The following is a 20,424-nucleotide window of genomic DNA, read 5'->3' as shown; positions in this document are numbered from 1 at the left end:
CAACGTGGGCATTATTGACGTCGGGGCCAGATCATTCCTGTGGGACACTGTAGGATGTTGAATGACATCACTGGTCTTCACCCACTAGATACTAGTAGCCACTATCCCCCAAGTGTGACAACCAAAACTATGTCCAGATATTACAAAATGCCCCCGAGGAACAAAATTCTCCCAGTCGAGAGCTACTACACTAAACAAACATGTACAGATGTACCTTGGAGATAATGGGGCTTCAGTTCTAGACCACCACAATAAAGCAAATATTGCAATAAAGTGGGTTAAGCACTCTTTTGGTTTCCCAGTGTATACAAAAGTTATGTTTAGATTATACTGTCGGCTCTTAAGCGCGTGACAGCATTATGTCCCCCAAAAGTAGATGCCTTAATTAAAAATACTTTATTGCTAAAAAGTGCTCATCATCATCTAAGCTTTCAGCAAGTCGTAATCACTGATCACAGATCACCGTAACAAATATAATAATAATGGAGAAGTTTGAAATACTGCAAGAATTACCAAAATATGACACAGAGACATGAAGTGAGCAAATGGTGTTGGAAAAATGTGAGCAATAACCTGCAAGACACAGGGTTGCCATAGTCCTTCAATTGGTAAAAAATGCAACATAAAACTCAATAAAGTGAAGGCAATACAACGAAGTGTGCCAGTTTTAGGCACATTTAATGTTCATGGCCTCGTGGGAAGAACTCCAGCCCTGAAGAGTAAACTGAATCCCACTTTTCCCTGTGACTTTACATATCACAGGCGAATTCCCTATTCCCTACCTTTCTGGGTCAATGGGAGGGTCAAAGGGGTTTATGAACAGCAAAGTATCTTGCAAACAGGAAAAGCATATATGAAGCTATTTTTTAAAAATCCGTATACTTGGTATTCATCTATTTTTATTATCATTCATTTATTGAAGAGATCTGTTTGAGGAACCTTTATGTAGTCCTATCCTATGGCAGCTGTGTCAGACCCTGGGGGAATTGGAGGAGTCAAGGCAGCCCCTCAAGAGCTCTGCTTTTCATTTCTTTTTTTTTTTTTTAAGATTTTATTTATTTATTTGACAGAGAGATACCCTGTGAGAGAGGGAACACAAGTAGGGGGAGTGGGAGAGGAAGAAGCAGGCTCCCAGCGGAGGAGCCTGATGTAGGGCTCGATCCCAGAACGCCATCACTCCCTGAGCCGAAGGCAGACGCTTAACGACTGAGCCAGCCAGGCGCCCCTGCTTTTCATTTCTAACATCACCTGTAGAGCAAAAGGTAGCAGCTAGATCCTTACTGAATTTAAATTTAACACTGAAAACAGTCTTTTAAAGAAAAATTGCATTTTTCTTAATGAAAGCAGGAAAATGTTACGCCACTATAGTCTAAAAGCAGTTGTAAATGTCATCTTATGCTTTTGGGTTTTGTACTATCTTTTTTTTTTTTTTTAAGCACTATAGCTGTAAGCTAGCCATCACAGAGCTTAAATCTGTATATGATATATGGTCATTTCTAGAGGGTCTATAATTTCCAAGTTTACGTGCTTTGTGTTTTTTTAGGGGCAGGAGAGGGCCTTCTACATTATGTCTGCATTTTTGTCCTTTTAGCATGAAGACAGTGCTATTGAAAATGAATTCCTGTGGCTGCGTATGTGTTCAAATGATCTAATGTGACCTATGACCACTTGTCATTGTCATAAATATTCTAAGTAATGATTAGCTACACTTTAGTGTTTGAAGTCTGTTTTCAAAGTTTAAAGTCAGGATCTGAGTAACCCCATTTCCTGATTGTGCAACTTCCTGAAGGATCCACCAACTGATACTGTTTTCTTGGCTTTCGTGGTAGACTTTGGGTATGCCTCAGCAAAATGCAGCAATGTGTCGTCTTCCTACCCGTTATACACGAGTTCTCAGGAACTTAAATGGAAATTCATTTAGAATTTGCTTTTCATGGTAGAGGTGAAGATGGGATCACAAATTGGTATGACTTTGTAAACGTCACAAAAATCATGCTGTCCTTGGTAACGTATAATGGTGCTAATAGTGAACAAAACAAAACAAACAAAATCAGCTGTCTTTACTAGTGCTCATCGTTTGCTAGGCAGTGGGCTGGGGGTTTTAAATGCATTGTCTGATCACGATGAGGTGGATTTGTGTGTTATATCTATTTCACAGGTGAAAAAGTGGTGGCTTATTTAGGATGAAGAACTTGCCCAAGGTCACAGAGCCAGTCAAACGCTAAGCTCTTAGGCACTATGAGATACTGTTGGTCTTGCCCAGTATGTGGATTTTTCGGTTAAAAAAAATCCTTATACTTCTAGCACTGGCGTACTTCTGCTACCCCATCACCCCCCGAAATAGTTCATCTGCTTTTTAGGGTTCACCTATAGCTAGGTAAAAAAGCACAGTTAAATGTTCTCTAAAATTCTAAATAGAAAATAAAATGTGTCTGTATATTTGTCTGTACATATGTGTATACGTCTATGTATGTATACATATTTACTAATCTACCTTTCATTCATCTATCTGTGTAGCTTCTCAGTAGCCTGCATTCAAGCATCTTCCTTTGAACGAGTCCAGAACTCATATTTATTAACTAAGCTGGTCTTTATTCACTTCCCATTGTATGTTATTGTTAGATATTGGTCTCCCATTATATGTTATTGTTAGATAGCAAGGTGAAACAATCAGCAGTTTGTCAGTTCAGTTGATTATTATTGATCCACAACCATGGGCTGGGCACTCTTCTGAATACTGGGGAATACAGCAGTAAATAAAATAGGCAGGTTCCCTTACTCTTAAGGACAAAGACAGATTTACCATAAAACAAGAGAAGCTTATGTTTTAAGGACCCTCACTCTGCAGGCCCTTCCCAAGTGTTCACACAGCCTGACATGCGAAAGTTGAGGTCACTGTCTCTTTTGTGCCCTCGCATATTTCAACAAAGATGTCAACAGCAAACTGGTTAAGAAATGTCACCAATTCAAAGATTTTCTGGATTAATCCCTGTAAAGAAAACTTGAGGGAACTTAAAATATTATAGTTGTATGATATTGGAAAACAGTCCTAAACATTCTCATGACATTATAAATAGGAGTTATAAAAATGAAAGGAACTTCTCTTAACTATAAATAATAAACATTTTTAAGATTCAACTTACCGTGTCCGCGGACCTGGGTGGTGCAGTTGGTTGAACATCCGACTCTTGGTTTTGGCTCAGTTCGTGATCTTGGAGTTGTGGGATCGAGCCCTGAGTCAGCCTCTGTGCTCAGTGTGGAGTCTGCTTAAGACTCTCTCTCCCTCGCCCCTTCCCACCCACCCTTCAAATAAATAAATAAATAAATAAATAAATAAATCTTTTTCAAAAAAGATTCAACTTACCATGCCAAAAAATATTGAATACTTTTTAGAAAATATGATTTTATAAATTGTCAAATGGAGAGGTGATTAAAAGATACAGAGGCCAAAAACTGTAGGAAAGGGGTATTACAGAAGTATGTTAGGCAATCAGTAAAATATATATTGTTTTTTCAGATGTTTCAGCTTTTAAAAATATGTAATTTGCAAGGATTGCTTTTCTCATCCTAATTAAGTATTTAATACCTGAATTTTGTTTCATCATTTTGTAATTTTTTTCCTTAAAGAGTCACTCTGCCCCCAATTGTAGAAGTTTCAATTCCAACAAAACTTAGATCTCCCTGTACAGATTCTAATGAGGGAGGCAGACAAATAAAAGAGATAGATATATAACATGTGAGGTGGTGATTCAAAGCACAGCAGAGTAAGGGGGATAGAGAATGCTGGGCAGGGGGTGGGAAAGGGCAGGTATCACTTTACGTGGGGTTATGTTAGTTATCTATGATTACATAACAAATTACCACACAGGCAATGACTTAAAATAATATACACTTATTATCTTATAATTTCTGTGGGTCAGGAATTTGGGCCTGGATTCACTGGAGTCCTCTGTGTCAGGATATCTCTTAAAACTTCACTCAAAGTGTGGGCCAGGGCTGGGATGTCATCTGAATGCTCAGCTGAGGAAGGATCCACTTCTGCTCACTTTGATTCTTGGCAGAATTGATTTTCTGCAGGGCTGTTGGACTGAAGGTCTCAGTTCGTCTCTGGTTCCCACTGGAGGCTGACCTGAGTTCCTTGCCCTGTGGACTTCTTTGCTTCATCAAAGACAAAGAGAGCATCTGCTAGCAAGACAGAAGTTACAGTCTCATGTAATATAATCACAGAAGTTATCTATCCTAGACTTTGATTCTATGTTTTGAATCTTCAGTTCTATTGGTTTGAAGTCACGGGGAGAGGACACACAAAGGCATGAATAAGAGGAAATGGGGATCATTGGGAGCCCCCTGACCACCACAGGTAGTGAGGAATGACAGCTCTGATGGATTGATGTTTGATGCAAACAGAAGGGCAGCAAAAGTGAAGGTGACACTTTCTGGGAAAAGAATATTCCATGCCAAGGGACAGAGTGGAAAAGGCTGGCGGTCAGAGTGTATTTAAGGAAGAGCCAGAGTCCAGCTGAGTGGGCTATGGGGATAGGGCAGGAGGTGAGATCAGACAGGTAGGGGAGGGAATGATGACATAGCTCTCCAGGAAGAACTCACACAGGAGAATAGTGGAGGGACATTTCAAGGCAGTATACCACAACAAGAGATGCAAATGGGGAGTTTCAAGGGTGTTAGAAGGGTGTATGCAGGCTTGAATGGTAGGGGAAGACCAGAAGCAAAGTTTATAGTGAAGTGGCCTGTGAATAGAGATTTAATAGAGGAAATATTCACTTCAGTTATGCCTGTTGTTTCCATACATTGCCTCAGGATATATGAGGCATATCTTGTTACTGAGTAAGTTACTCAGCAGACATTGACTTGCTAAATGCACAAAAATGTTATTCTGTGAGAGAGTGAAGGAGAATTTCTCCTTTCACACAGAAGGAATTTAGGAATAAAGTGTGCAAATAGGAAGTGGATTGATGAGTGGGTATTCCCAGTCCTCTTGGCCACTAGGAGACAGCAAGTCTGCCAGATGGCATCTTTATGAAAAAAAGAGAATCTATTGAGTTATCAGGAGGCACTAAGTCACAATAAATGAGTTTAAGGAGAATTTTGAAGATGTTCATTGCCTGCAGGATCAAAAAATGTGAAAGGACCTCAAAATCATCCAACTACGTGCCGCGGTAGTCCAAGACTTGATGCAGTTACTTTGTCAGGAAGAAACTTAGATTTTTTTTTCACACAAAATATGAACTTTAGATGATATAAGTGGAGTTAGTATATATCTCTCCTGTATTTATATATGCACATATATGGATTGACAGAATTATCTTTGAAACTCAGAATAGTAAATTGAAATTTTCTGATATAAACTGATTTCTCCCTGTCTTAGTCTTCTGGGGCTACGATTAACAAAATATCACAAACTGGGTGGCTTCAACAACAGAAATTTATTTTCTCACAGTTCTGGAGACTGGTCGTTCAAGACCAAGGGGCCCTCAGGGTTGGCTTGTGGTGAGACCGCTCTTTCTGGCTGGTGGACTCCTGCCATCTTGTGTCCTCACATGGTCATACCTCAGTGATCACATGGGGAGAGAACTCTCTGGGAATTTTCCTCTTCTTATAGGGACACCAGTCCTATCAGATTAGGGTCCTACCCTTATGACCTCTTTTAACCTTAATTACCTCCTTAAAGGCCCTAGCTTTAAATATAGTCACATTAGGACTTAGGGTTTCAACAGAGGAATTTGGGGGGATGCAATTCATCCATAACACCCCTGTAACCTTAATAATATATTAATGGATTTGTCTCTGGCCATGGAAGTAGTGCACATATATCTTTAATATGAACACAGAGTAGTTGTTAAATAAATGATACATGCACACACTGATTTTTTTTTAAAGGTAGACACAAACCATGAGGCAGGAAATTATTACCCAGATGTTAACCGGAGTCTCTCTGCTTCTTAAAATTGAGATAAGACTCCTTCAAATTCCTATTCCACCCTTATAGGAAAATACAATGCTCTCCCAAGAGTTCTCTGAACTCCCGGGAGGTATCCATTTTCATCGTCATTCAACCTCCAACTTCCTGACTGTGGAGTTTTTGTTCTCCATTCTGTCAGGTCTAGTATTTGATTGTGTCCTATGTGCGAGCTAATACTGTTACCGTTTCATTGATACCGACAGATGACACGAGATTTCTGAGTCAGAGACAAAGGACTTTATTACCACACAACAGCAGCATGCACACGATTATGTTTACATCAGGAACCCTTTTGCTTCTCCATGAAGTCTCATGGGAACTGTGTAAAGGGGTCCAAATGGACGCCTGCACCCACACTAGGTTGCATTACAAGACAGGAACATGCTATTTTACAGCAAGAAGTCAGCAAGCCTATTCTTTGTCTTGGAGTGAGATCTTACCTCATCCATCAAGGCTGCTCACTGTAAACACAATCCTGAGACATGGCCGACGTAAACAGCAGTCAGGATCTTACATTCTTGGCATACCCATTGTATGAAGTTGAATGGTGCCCCCCCAATATGTCTACATCCTTGCCCCCAAAATCTGTGTATATTACCTTATTTGGATAGAGGGTCTTTGAAGATTGCCTGTGGAGACCGTTGGTAGAAACAGGAATGTTGAAGCTGCTTCTGGTGAAGTTCTCAAGAAGAAAATGAGGAACATGCTATTGGAAACTGGAGGGAAGGTAATCCATGTTATATCATGGCAGAAAATTTGGACTAATTGTGTCCTGCAGTTGTGTGGAAAACAGAGATTTCAAGCAATGAACGTAGATGTTTGGCTGAGGAGATTTCCCATTAAAATGTTGAAGGTGCAACCCGCTTTTTCCTTGCTGAATGTAGTAAAATGCAAGACAAAAGAGATAAATTGAGAAAGAAACTATTCAACAAAACAGAACAGTACTTAATGATATGAGAAACTTTCGGCCTATCCAGATTACAAAAATAAAAGCTAATATTAGGAGACTCATTGTTAAGAAAGTGTTGCTCTGAAGAAAAGGCCAAGGGTGTGGTTGGAAAATTTTGCAGAACAGATTAAGCATGTGATCCATGGATCATCTGAACCATCTCAGCAGAGGCCAGGGGTAGAGATGGAGTTATCCAGGAAAGGTCTGTGGAGAGCACTCTTGTGTAATGGCCTAGATCCCCATGATGTACACAGGAGAACTACAAGCTTTTGGGAATGTTGTTTCAGCAGAAATGCTGCCACCTGGGACTGAAGGGGACAGAGACGCAAAGGCCAGTAGAGCTATTGTGGGCCCCCCAGGGACAGAGCCTTGAGCATCAGAGGATTATTCTCAGGCCTTGAAACCTAATGGAATTTGACCTGCTAAATTAAACTTTCTTGGTACCTGTGACCCTTCTTTCTTTCTAATTTCTCACTTTGAAATAGAAATGTCTGTCACATACCTGTCACACCACTGTATTTTAGAAGTAGACAACTTGTTTTCAAGGTTCATAGACCCACAGATGGAGAGAAATTTTGCCCCAGGACAGACCACATCCGGAGTCTCACCTGTCCCTGATTTAGATGAGAGTGTTTCTCTGGACTCTTAAGCACAGTTTTCCTGGGAACTGTTGTTGTCCCCTACGAGTGTTCTCCTGTGTCTTGGTGACTGCTAGACCTTCCTGCTGCCCCTGAAATGCCTGACTCACTGCCCTGTGCCCCTGCTTCCGCCAATCCTCTGTAGCTTCTGAGGAGGACTAGTTTATATATCTCTATCTATATAATGATTAATTTGGATTTTATTTTTTATTGAGATGTAACTGACATATAACATTATATTACTTTCAGGTGTGCAACATAGTGATTCTGTATATGTATGTATTGTGAAATGATCTCCACAATAAGTCTAGTTAATATCTATCACCACACATAATTACAAAGTTTGTTCTTACGATGAGAACTTTTTTTTTAATTTGCACTTTTTTAAATTATGAGTGAGGTCAAACATCATTTCACATGCTTAAGGGACATTTTTTTAAAATAATTTTTTATTATATTATGTTAGTCACCATACAGTACATCCCTAGTTTTTGATGTAAAGTTCCATGATTCATTACCTGCATATAACACCCAGTGTACCATGCAGTATGTGCCCTCCTTGAACTTTTAAGATTTACTCTCTCAGCAGCTGTCAAATATACAATACAGTGTTTTTAACTGTACTCACCATGCTGTACATTACATCTCCATGACTTATTTTATCACTGGGAGAGTTCTTATGTTTTTGTTTACTAGTTAACAGAGGTATTTCCCCGGTAAAATGTCAACATACATTTGCAGGAATGGGCCAGAGTGCAATCTGAGCGCCCTAGTTAAAAACACCACACTCTTCCCAAATCTACCTCTTGCATTTGGCCTTGAATTTTTTCTCTTAACGTGAATTTCTTCCCTAATATTTCCCTGGACCTTTTTGCAAATGAAGCCCTTCCTTCAAAAGCCTGCCCCAGCAGCCCTTCAACATATGTAGACATGTTTAAATTTTGCATTGACCACACAAATTAGACCCTCCTTCTGCCATCTTTTACTACAAATATGTGTCATTAATCTCTCACAATGATATTTTGGAAGTCAATAAACTTCCTCTGCCAAACTTTTGTTGTTGAGTATAGAATGATCTGTTTTGTTTCATACATTCATTTCTGCTCTGGTTTTCAAAAGATTTTTTTTTTTCCTATCTGAGCTTCACTACATTTTGAGAACAAAACTGGGTTAACGAATCTAGTCCCCAAACATATAGTTCTCTTTTGAATTATCTTGTAACTTACCATTGGGTTCCAGAACAAAGTGGGAGAATGAATTTCACATTTGCTGAAACTAATTCTTAAAATTATTAAGGCTCCCCAAACACTTATTTCAGAGATGAGCAGGAATTCTCAGGGCAGGCGGTTCTCAAAAAAATTTTAAATGAACGGAAGAAAAATGAATTCTGCATTAATCAAGGTGTGCTTATCTATCCTGTTAGACTGTGGGTATTAAAATAGCAACAAGCCAGGTTATAATCAATGAGGGCTGTGGACATAGAGGAAATGAGTTAGACTTCCAGGGGATAAAGTGCTTATATTTGTAGTAAATTTTAGTGAGATTCACTAGAATACTTGGACTTCATTACTGTTAACAAATGCACAGGAAAGTCACCTTTGATAAGTACTTTGAGTTTGCTGCACTATTATTGCATTCACAGGCATTCACATAAGGACACGGAGGGAAGATTTACACTTTGGGTAGTGATATTGGGCAGGGGAAAGCTCAAGTCACATTGAAACTCACTGCATTTAACATAGAACTGGAAATGTATAAATTAATGAAACAATCTATGACATTCTGTGCCATTTTTTAATCCCATACTCTTCTCTATCACATCTCTTTTTAAAAAAAATTTTTTTAATTTAAATTCAATTAATTAACATACAATGTATTATTGGTTTCAGAGGTACAGGCCTGTGATTCATCAGTCTTACAAAACACCCAATGCTCATTACATCACGTGCCCTCTTTAATGTCTATTACCCAGTTACCCCATCCTCCCACTCCATTCGCCTCTGGTAACCCTCAGTTTGTTTCCTGTAAATAAGAGTCTCTTATGGTTTGTCTCCCTCTCTGGTTTCATCTTGTTTTATTTTTCCTCTCCTTCCCTATGATCTTCTGGGGTTTTTTTCTTATATTCCACATATCAATGAGATCATATGATAATTGTCTTTCTCCAATTGACTTATTTTGCTTAGCATAATATCCTCTGGTTCCATCCATGTCATTGCAAATGGCAAGATTTCATTTTTTGATGTCTGCATAATATTCCATTGTATATATATACTGCATCTTCTTTATCCATTCATCTGTCAATGGACATCTGGGCTTTTTCCATAGTTTGGCTGTTGTGGACATTGCTGCTATAAACATTGGGGTGCAGGTGCCCCTTTGGATCACTACATTTGTATCTTTGGGGTAAATACCCAGTAGTGCAATTGCTGGGTCGTAGGGTAACTGTTGGTGGGAATGCAATCTGGTGCAGCCACTCTGGAAAACAGAATAGAGGTTCCACAAAAAGTTGAAAATAGAGCTACTCTTTCACATCTCTATACTGCTGAGCACGATGTTCCTTGTGCCTGGAATGACCTTTGCCTTCTTTATGTCATGAATTTCAGATAATCCTCCAAGGTCCAAATCGCCACCTCTTCTGTGAAGCCTTCAAACTTAGATTTACCTTCTTCTCAACTTTTGGTTTAGGGTTCTTTGTAGTTCTCTGAAATTTAATACTTATCCCATTATGATGTAATTATTTGTTTTTTACTCAAATTACCAGAAAGAAGCTCAAAGACAACAGGGATCTTGTCTGTTTTGTTCATTGCTATATCCCCAGGGACTAGAAAATGCCTGGCACAAAGGAGCTAGATAAATATGTTTTGAATGATCCGTTTATTAGTGGGTTCAGACATATGGCCATGGTTGTGGGGGAAGGGATCACAATGAACCAAATATGGTTGTTATTTTCCATACTATCCAGTTAAGTTATGAGAACAGATATAGAAACATATTTCTACACACAGTAGGGACTGTAAAGAAGGAATAGATATTGAATTAGAATACTTACATTAAATTTACATAAGCTAATTAGCTATCATAGACTAAGTATGAAATGATGACATAAATAGTGAGTTGTAGATATATATTTGAAGAGAAATAAGTATAGTGAGCTGAGATTGTCCAGGTTTATAAAAAGAGGCATGGTCCTGAGGGGAGGATTGAATTAGTAGGAAAGTAGAGATTTAGGATCAATGGAATAAGGAACGTCAAAGGAAAATGACATATTTTGTTAGGAAATGAGCAGACCATTTACAAAGGAAGTTCTGGACAGTAGGGTTAAGAAAATGAGCCAGACCCAGACTCAGAGCTCAGCCACCAAATGTCTGACACTGAACAAGAATGGTATCTAACCTCCTTATTTATACATTGGTAATAATAGCTATATTTTGCTTTTTCACAAGGTTTCATGGGAGATTAAATGAGTCAAAATGATTCTGAAATAGGTAGGTAGACGTAGCATTAAGAAAGAGTATGATACATGTTTATGGTTTAAGTAAGAGGAAAAAATGTTGGAAGAAAATACATCCAAATTCACTGTACTTGCATTAAAATAATATGACTATGAGTGATCTTTCTTCCCCTAAATTTCTCTATTATATTCCAAATTATCATTGAAGAGCATATATTAATTAAAAATTCATTTCATTCAACAAGTGAACTATACTAGGTGCTGAGAAAATAAGAGTAAATAAAAGAAATAAAATCCGAGCTCACAAGGAGTTTAGGTCTTTTTTTTTTTTTTTTGATTTTTTATTATATTATGTTAGTCACCATACAGTACATCCCCGGTTTCTGATGTAAGGCTCAATGATTCATTAGTTGTGTATAACACCCAGTGCACCATGCAATACGTGCCCTCCTTACTACCCATCACTGGTCTATCCCATTCCCCCACCCCCCTCCCCTCTGAGGCCCTCAGTTTGTTTCTCATAGTCCATAGTCTCTCATGTTTCATTCCCCCTTCTGATTACCCCCCCTTTCTTTATCCCTTTCTTCCCCTACCGATCATCCTAGTTCTTATGTTCCATAGATGAGAGAAATCATATGATAGTTGTCTTTCTCTGCTTGACTTATTTCACTTAGCATTATCTCCTCCAGTGCCGTCCATGTTGTAGCAAATGTTGAGAACTCATTCTTTCTGATAGCTGAGAAGGAGTTTAGGTCTTATTAGGCAGAGACAGACACAAAATAATGCAGATACGTAAGATAATTTCAGGTTATGAGGGCTGTGATAGTGGTATATTGATGGAATAGAATGTTGCTGCTTGATAGAGAGTCAGGGGAAGTCTCTATGAGGAGAGCAGAGACCAAAATAATGAATGGATGCCAAGACATAGATGCTGAACTGGGAAGAAAGTGTTGTAGGCAGTGGGTCAAGCAGCTGCTAAGGCCATAAGCAGAATGAACTGCTTGTGTTCAAAGAACAGAAGGAAAGCCAGTGTGGCTGGAACATAGTGAGGAAGGAGGGTGGTGAAAGTGAAGTCACCAGATACACAAGGTCACATCATGAATGACCTTCGAAATCATGGTAAGAAAATTGGGTTTTATTCTCAGTGTACTCATAAGACATTGAGATATTTTTATGACAAAGGAGGCAAGAACACACAATAGGAAAAAGACCGTCTCTTCAACAAATGGTGATGGAAAAACTGAACAGCTACAGGCACAAGAAGGAAACTGGACCGTTTTCTAACACCATACACAAAAATAAATCCAAAATGGATTAAAGACCTAAATGTGAGACCTGAAACAGTAAAATTCCTAGATAAAAACATAGGCAACAATTTTTTTGACATCACTTTAGAAATATTTTTCCAGATATGTCTCCTCTGGGAAAGGAAATAAAAGCAAAATTAAACTATTGGGATTACACCAAAATAAAATGCTTCTGCATAGTGAAAGAAACCATCAACAAAACAAAAAGACAGCCCACTGAATAGGAGAAGATATCTGTAAGTAATATATCCAATAAGGGATTAATATCCAAAATATGCAAAGAACTTATAAAACTTCACACCAAAAAAAAAAAATCCAATTAAAAATGGGCAGAAAACAGGGGCGCCTGGGTGGCACAGCGGTTAAGCGCCTGCCTTCGGCTCAGGGCGTGATCCCGGCATTACGGGATCGAGCCCCACATCAGGCTCCTCTGCTATGAGCCTGCTTCTTCCTCTCCCACTCCCCCTGCTTGTGTTCCCTCTCTCGCTGGCTGTCTCTATCTCTGTCAAATAAATAAATAAAATCTTTAAAAATGGGCAGAAAACATAAACAGACATTTCTCTAAAGATGACATCCAGATGGCCAAAAAACACATGAAAAGGTGCTCAACATCACTAATCATGAAGGAAATGCAAATCAAAACCACAATGAGATACCACCTCACACCTGTCAGAATGGCTAAAATCAAAAACACAAGAAACAACAAGGGTTGACAAAGATGTGGAGAAAAAGGAACCTTTGTGCACTGTTGTGGGAATGTAATTTTGTGCAGCCACTGTGGAAAACAGTATGGAGATTCTTCAAAAAATTAAAAATAAAGTTACAATTGATCCAGTAATGCCACTACTGATATTTACCCAAAGAGTACAAAAACACATATTGGAAAAGATACATGTACCCCAATGTTTATTGCAGCATTATTTACAATAGCCAAGATGTGGAAGCAATCCAAGTGTCCATCAATAGATGAATGGATAAAGAATATGTGGTATGTGTATATATGTATGTACATATAGATACACATTTATGTATACACACATTTATATTTATATATACATTTATATGTATATATGTGTGTGTGTGTATATATATATATATACACACACACACTACTGTGGAATATTATTCAGACATAAAAAAAGAATGAAATCTTGCCATTTGCAACAACATGGATGGACCCAGAAGATATAATGCTAAGTGAAAAAATCAGTCTGAGAAAGACAAATATCATATGATTTTGCTTATATGTGAAATTTAAGTAACAAAACAAATGAACAAAGAAAAAAAGAGACAAACAGAAAAACAGACTCTTAAACACAGAGAACAAACTGGTAGTTGCCAAAGGGGAGGTGGGCAAAGTGGGCAAGGGGTTGGGTGAAATAGATACAAAGGACTGAGAGCACACTTATGGGGATCAGCACTGAGTAATGTATAGAATTGTTAAATTATATTGTGTGCCTTAAAGAAATAGAACACTGTGTTAATTATACTTGAGAAAAAATAATAAATAAATAAAAGACACTGGGATATTTTTAGCAAAGAAATGAAATGATCTGATTTATATTTTTGAATAATATTTTTATACATGTGTCTATACATGTATGTATATACATATATATATAATATGTGTATATTTACATATTAATATAATATAAAATATATTTGCATACAATATATATAAATTGACATTTAACTGCTAGATAAAATGAATTACAATGTGATTTTGTGTCATTACATGATCGCTGAGGTCTAATTAATAGGTCTAATTAATTAAAATGTCATTACAGTCATATGTGGCCTTTCCATCATTCTCTATTAGAAAAGTAGGAGCATTTGACATCATCTCCCCAAGCTTTTACTAGTATGTTAGATAATTGGTAACACAATTAAATAGCATTTATTGAGTTCTGCACAGTGGGGTGAAGTTAAACTGTTGATTGAAAACACCAGTATTCTGAATGTCAATTCTGGTTCCATGATTAATTTGCTACATTATTTTCTTCTGCATTTTATTTCCTGAAAAATAAGAAGGAGCAATGGTACATGTGGAGATGTTAAGGAGAAAATTTGCAAATGTAGAGCTATGTAGATTTTGTCATGGAGTATTCCAAAATTACTATTTGTCCTCTTCCTGGCTGACCACATTTCTAAGAAATAATGAGCTGAGTTCTCTTGAATGAACAGATCCGTGGTGGAATGACTTTGCCACATAGAGAAGCACGTTAACTACTTCAAGTCCCTAAGGCTTTATCACTGACTTTGTAATTCCCTGGGCGCCCTGCGCAGAATCAGCTCCCAGACTTACGCAGGCACCATGGAGGAGGCCCTTGTCCTCCAGCCTCTCCGTGCCTGAAACAATAGATCGATGAAATACTCTGTACTTTCACTGGTGTCCAGAAAGTGGGATATTCCTTCATGAAAACACTTGTTAATAGAACTTGGATGTCAGTTTTAAGGAACCCACTTTGCCTTCAGTGTCTGCAAAAAGAAAGACTGATCTCTAACAGCATGAAGTGCACTTCCTCCCCACAGACGGCATTTATATCCACACAGCTTTCTCCAGAATAAAGGACAGATAGCCATCAGTCTTACTCTTTCCCCTATTCCCCTTTCCATCACAAAAAAAGGTTTTTCAAAAAAGTCTATCAGGGCCTTATCCTAGCAAAGTCTTTGTTGTTTTTGAAACTGATTATCGTTTCTTGAGCATTCAGAAAGAAGCATCAAAAACCAAAACCACTTTTGTCTGTTCTCAGTGGAATAAGAGTGATAGGACACCATCCCCTACATGTTCATTCTCAAAAATGATCTCTTCTGAAAGAAAATGATGTCGTTTTCAAGGAGCTGTGATTTTTCTTCCTCCTTTGATGTAGTCAGCAGTGCTTTTCCAACAGATATTTCATATAGAGTCCATGTCAAAATCTTCAGGGGAATTTAGGAGAAAAAGGAGCTGGCCTTCACCTTCTGCCCTTGGGCAGCTTGGAGCCTTATTGTGTTAAGAAGGGCAAACAGAATTGAAGTTACTTAAGTCCCTAGTACTTAAGATGTGGTTTAAGAATTTGAGCTATTGAATCAGGCAGCCCTGTGTTCATATCCTGCCCATACCCTTATCCCTTTCCACCTGTGAGACATACTTATCTCCAGGAACCTAGAAATCTCTCCAAAATAAGTGTAATATTAAAAATGATCTCCTAGGGATGCTATGAGGATGAATGAGGTAATAAATCGTACATATAAAGTATTTTAGCATGGTACCAGAGACACCAAAGAAGTACTTAAAAAGCAGTAGCTATTATTTCTTGGTAAACACTAATAGGGAGAATAATTATTATATAAAACAAGTTTTTTTAAGTGGCCTTTGAGAATTATATTACAAACTTATATTCACAAATTGTAAATATGGACTGTTTTCATTTTTCTTAACAGGCCTTTTAAATTGTTGTATGGCATACAATGTCGGTCTCCTAGAAGCAAAGATATTTTCCGGCCCTTCCAGTGAGCAGTTTGGCTATGCAGTGCAGCAGTTTATAAATCCAAAAGGCAACTGGTAAGAATATTCTTTTTATGATTTCAATAAAAATACTAAATAAATTTAATATTTGACTCTCATAGCTTTTTCAAATGGGTCCGTGAATGTATTATTAATAAATAGCCCTCAAATATCCTTAAATGAAGGATCTATCCTTGAGAGTTGATAACTTTCAGATTGATAATAAATGAGAGGGTGTAATGGTACTTTTTAAAAACCTGGATAGAAAACTTTCCCTAAATATTCCATAGTAAATTCATAGTAGCAGTTTTGACCATTTAATTAATAGATGGAAGGAGGGAAGGAGAAGAAGGGGATATATAGGTGGGTGGATGGATAAATGGATAGCTGGATAGATAGATAGATGGATAGAGTTGTCTTCGTATCTAATTCTGTAAACTGGTATCCACCCTTGAGCTTTGTAAATGGTCAGCTAACTAATGCTGCCTCTTGGCCATTTCTAGATGACAGAATTTTTCCCTAAATTTTTTTCCTTCAGCAAGGCTTTGTCTGCTGGCTTCATTCTAAATCCACCTTCCCTCCTCTGTGTGGCACAGGACCCTCACAAGCCTTTGTGCAAAATTCACGAAGTTACCTTTCTCTAGTGCATTTGCATCATTTGATTTTGCATGGAAGTGCCCCCAGCTATTTAATACTGTTTAATGGTTACATTTAAACCATGGTTACATTTATATACAGTACCTTCATGGGTGGAAATATATACCCTCATTGCTGGCTTAAGTTTCCCATAAAAAATAATGAAAATCAATGCAGGGGAATTCAGATGATTCTGGAAGTTGTCTTTAGGTAGAACTGTAGCTCCTCTCTTGCCAGTCTTGATGTCCACTGGTCACAAGAGTCCTGCCATTAGAACCTTAACTCCCTGTCGCCGCAGAAGGTTCCACACTTACGCTGGAGCTTCAAATCTGGATCTTTTAGAGTTCCTTCCACTGATTGAATGGGCTATTGTTGGCTTATCAAGTAAGAGCTATAATTAATACTCTTTTTTCTGTGAGAACTTTATGTTTGATGCCCCAAAAAAAGACACATTTAAAATCCAAATTATTCACATTTTGGAGCATGCCTATCTGTGTGATAAACAAAATGAAATTATCACCGAAGAGGGTATTGTGTCTCAGAAGGCATCTTGAAGGAGGTGAATCATGAGGTGGGTCTTAAGGGGAGGAGATGAATAGTCAGGAGAAAAGCATTAACTAATATGAGGAGACTTGGAAGGTAAGGTATGTTGTGGTTTGTCGGTTGGCCAGAGGATAAGAATGGTCTGGTTGAAGACCCAAAGAGTAAAAATTATTGACATCATTAAGGATATGAGAGGGCATCTCTAACAATTAGCTTATTATGCTTTGATAACCGTAAACTGTAGTCAAAAGGCTAGAAAGATGCTATGGTTGGTATAGTTTGACCTTGAAATCTAGCAGATGAGGTTGCTGATGGCCCACAATTTTATACGTGCAGCCCGGATTCTTTCCTGAACTGTAGACACCCATAACCATTACTACGTTAATGCCTACTAAACATACCCAGTTTATCATATCTGATTTTCTACACCAGCTGATGAGACCAAAAATCCTGGACTCCTCTCTTTCTGTCACCTCCTCCATATCTCATCCATTAGCCAGTCCTGTTGACGCCACCACCAAAATACATATGATAACAGACTGTTGGTTTCCCCCGTCTTCCCTGCAGCCCCTGCTCAAAGCCAACGCGAGCCCTTGCGGCTACTGCTACAACCACTTCTCAGCCCGCCTCCTGCTTGCCTTCTTACCCTCAGGTCAGCCTTGTGAACTCATAATACGTGATTCAAATAATGCCACTGCCTCGACTAAAACCTTCCGTGGCTTCCTACTGCAATTAAAAATACATTAAAATTCCTTAAAGGATCTTCCACGATCTGGTCTCAGTCGGCCTGTCCCATCTCATGATTTATCGCCTCACCTTGTGCTCCGTGAATTGTGTCTTCCGTCTGTCCCTTGAACATACTAAGCTCATTACTACGTCAAAGCTTCTGCACATGCTTTTCTCCCCAGGATCTTCACTTGGCTGCTCGGTTCCCATTTTTCAGTCTCAGCTCAAGTGTCTCCTCCTCACAGAAACCTTTCAGAGCATGTCTTCCTAAATGAACACTCAGCACACCTCCCAGCCACTCCTGCCTTCCACGCAGGTTTTCTCTATAGTCGTTATTAGTATCTGAAATCGCCTTTATTTGTTTATATCTCATTGTCTGTCTTCTGCCCTGTCTCTGAAAAGAGGCACGTTGTTTTTTTCAACGGCATGTACTCAGAACACAGAGTGTTATCTGGCACCAAGTAGGGGATCAGTGATTATTTGAGGAATGACTGAATGAAAGTCCTGTTTCCAAGCGATTCACCTGACGTCCTCTACAGAGTGAACTGCAGTAGTGTGACTTAAGTATGAGCTGAATAAGACCTTTGGAGGGACTCTGATGGTGCGCTTCATAAGTATGGCCTTGCTGAGGACAATGTGCCATCAAGCTTAAGGTGGTTCTTTTTAAGTGACAAGCTAAAGGTTGTTTTTTCTGGGACAAGGTCAATCTGAGAGAAAGAGCCACCATTAGTAGGAGATGCTATTAGAGAAGATAAGCCTAGCCAGGACTGGAAGGCAACTCAACTACTAGCCACACGGCAGTAGGAGGTTGGATGTTGAGCAAGACCAACAGGGACAAAATGTTGACAGGAATCTAGCAGGCAGAGTCCCGGGAAAGTAAGAGGCAGCCATACATCCTTTCTCCCTCCATGATTCTCTCTGAGCATGTAAAACATTATTAAAAGATGACTGTATTAGCAAATTATGATGAGATTCTGGTGCTGATCAGGTTATGTCCAGACCAAGGACAGCAGACATTCCTAAGTCCTACCGTGGCCTTCTCATGACATTCCTGAAAGACGTATAAGCACAGAACAATGACTATTGGGGAACAAGCACAGCTCTATTACCGGCTGGGCTAGTGCTTTTAAAGCTCCAGTGTAGAGATTTCTGGTAAGGTGTAATGTTAGCCTTACTTCCCTCAAGCCTGTCTATAACACCAGCTGGTAAGAGTGTACCCAGAACACAAGAAGAGGAGAAGGGAGAGTACCTGTCTTACCTGAGAGGCTAAATCCTGTGGCAGTGCAAAGCTGGAAGGAAAGAGAACCAAAGCTGGCCTGGTGTGCCAGTCTGTCCTTTCACTGTGCTGACCTTGTTAAAGCAAAGAAGCAGAAGAGGCCGTGTCAGGGACATGATCTGCTAATCCCCCACAGGCTGGACCCTGTGTGAGGTGCAAAGCAGAAAACATCAACCTTACCCTTTAAGGAGTGTGGAGTAGAGTCAAAGCGGATGATTGATATGCAGAGCTAGCAGCCATGAGTAATACCAGAGATATAATATAGATATATTATAGATATTATAGATATATTGATATATTATAAAGATATATAATAAAGGCCAACCCCATGTGGTTAATAGTGTTGGTGTTCTTTCAGTGATAGTATTATCTTACTATTAAAAGTTCGTTCTCTCCTCCCAAGGTGTGGGACACTCGAGGGACAAGATTTGCTCCTGGTCCCTCTCTCAGTACCCTGGGCCTGCCAACATGCTTTGCCGTGGTGGACAAGGCTGTGGCAGGATCCAGCGGATGGCATGTCCCACTGCAGGACAGGCAGCCCTCACAGCTCTCAGGCTCAAGGAAAATAATATGAAACTTGGAATCCAAAATTGCCTATTTGTTTTGACGATTGGCACTGTGCCCTTCTCCACTCCTAATTTATGACAACTGCACAGACATTATGGAAGTAGCAGATGTGGGAAGGACTGTTTAAACATTAACTTTCCTCCTGATACTAATCAAGTTAACTTTGGGCACAGAAAGTGGGATTACTGTGAATTCCTTTAATAACTGTGAGTCTTTTTCTCTTGGACTTATATAACACACACACACACACACACACACACCCTTTTATTTTTTTTGTTTTTACTCTCTTACTGCTTGTTTTGAAGCTGCTGTTTGGATAGTTTTTCCTCTGCTTTCTTTGACTTTCTTTATGGTCAGTATTGTTGAGCCCCAACTCTATCTCTCAGCCCTTTCCTTCCTTCTGACATCTCACTTAGGGCTCTGAGTTTTCTTAAACCACACTCCTTATTTTTCAAGTACAACTTCAACTGTCCCATAGATCCCTTGTTTCTAAGAATTTATAGGCATAGTTTACATTGGGATGCACAAGATTTTAACAAAATGATCTGGATGCTTTTGCTCATTTTATTTATTATACTTTTATTACACTGTGGACTTTCATTCTAGAAATAGTGGTGATGTGGCTTTGAGAATTCTAGAGGTTTTTTTTTTAACAGTCTCAGACAAGCTGCATGATTTTAAATGCAAGATTACCTCCCAAGCAGAGCCGCAGAGCACCCCTCTCTCTAAGTAAAGCTGTGGTCTGCTCCCCCTTCAATGTCACTCCTAGGCCCCCATTGTACACACAGGATGTTCAAATGTAGATGATGCAATTCTTATCAGAAGCAATTATACAAAGGATTGAGATATGTTTAAAGTCATTTCCTG

The 20,424-nt window shown here is 38.9% G+C and overlaps 1 protein-coding gene across 1 annotated transcript in view; it reads left to right on the top strand.

Annotated features, from left to right (window-relative positions):
* The window catches only part of ITGA2 (integrin subunit alpha 2), a 108,500-nt gene that overhangs the window by 11,956 nt on the left and 76,120 nt on the right, over window positions 1-20,424 (top strand). Inside the window, exon 2 of the mRNA XM_008692554.2 lies at window positions 15,746-15,866. Within this exon, the coding sequence (XP_008690776.1) occupies window positions 15,746-15,866 (121 nt within the window). The remainder of the gene's footprint in view (window positions 1-15,745; window positions 15,867-20,424) is intronic.

Source organism: Ursus maritimus, unplaced genomic scaffold, assembly GCF_017311325.1.
Source record: "Ursus maritimus isolate PB19 unplaced genomic scaffold, ASM1731132v1 scaffold_15, whole genome shotgun sequence".
Lineage (NCBI taxonomy): Eukaryota > Metazoa > Chordata > Mammalia > Carnivora > Ursidae > Ursus > Ursus maritimus.
The sequence above is the reverse complement of the archived record's forward strand: the minus strand, read 5'-3'. Positions and strand labels throughout refer to the sequence as shown.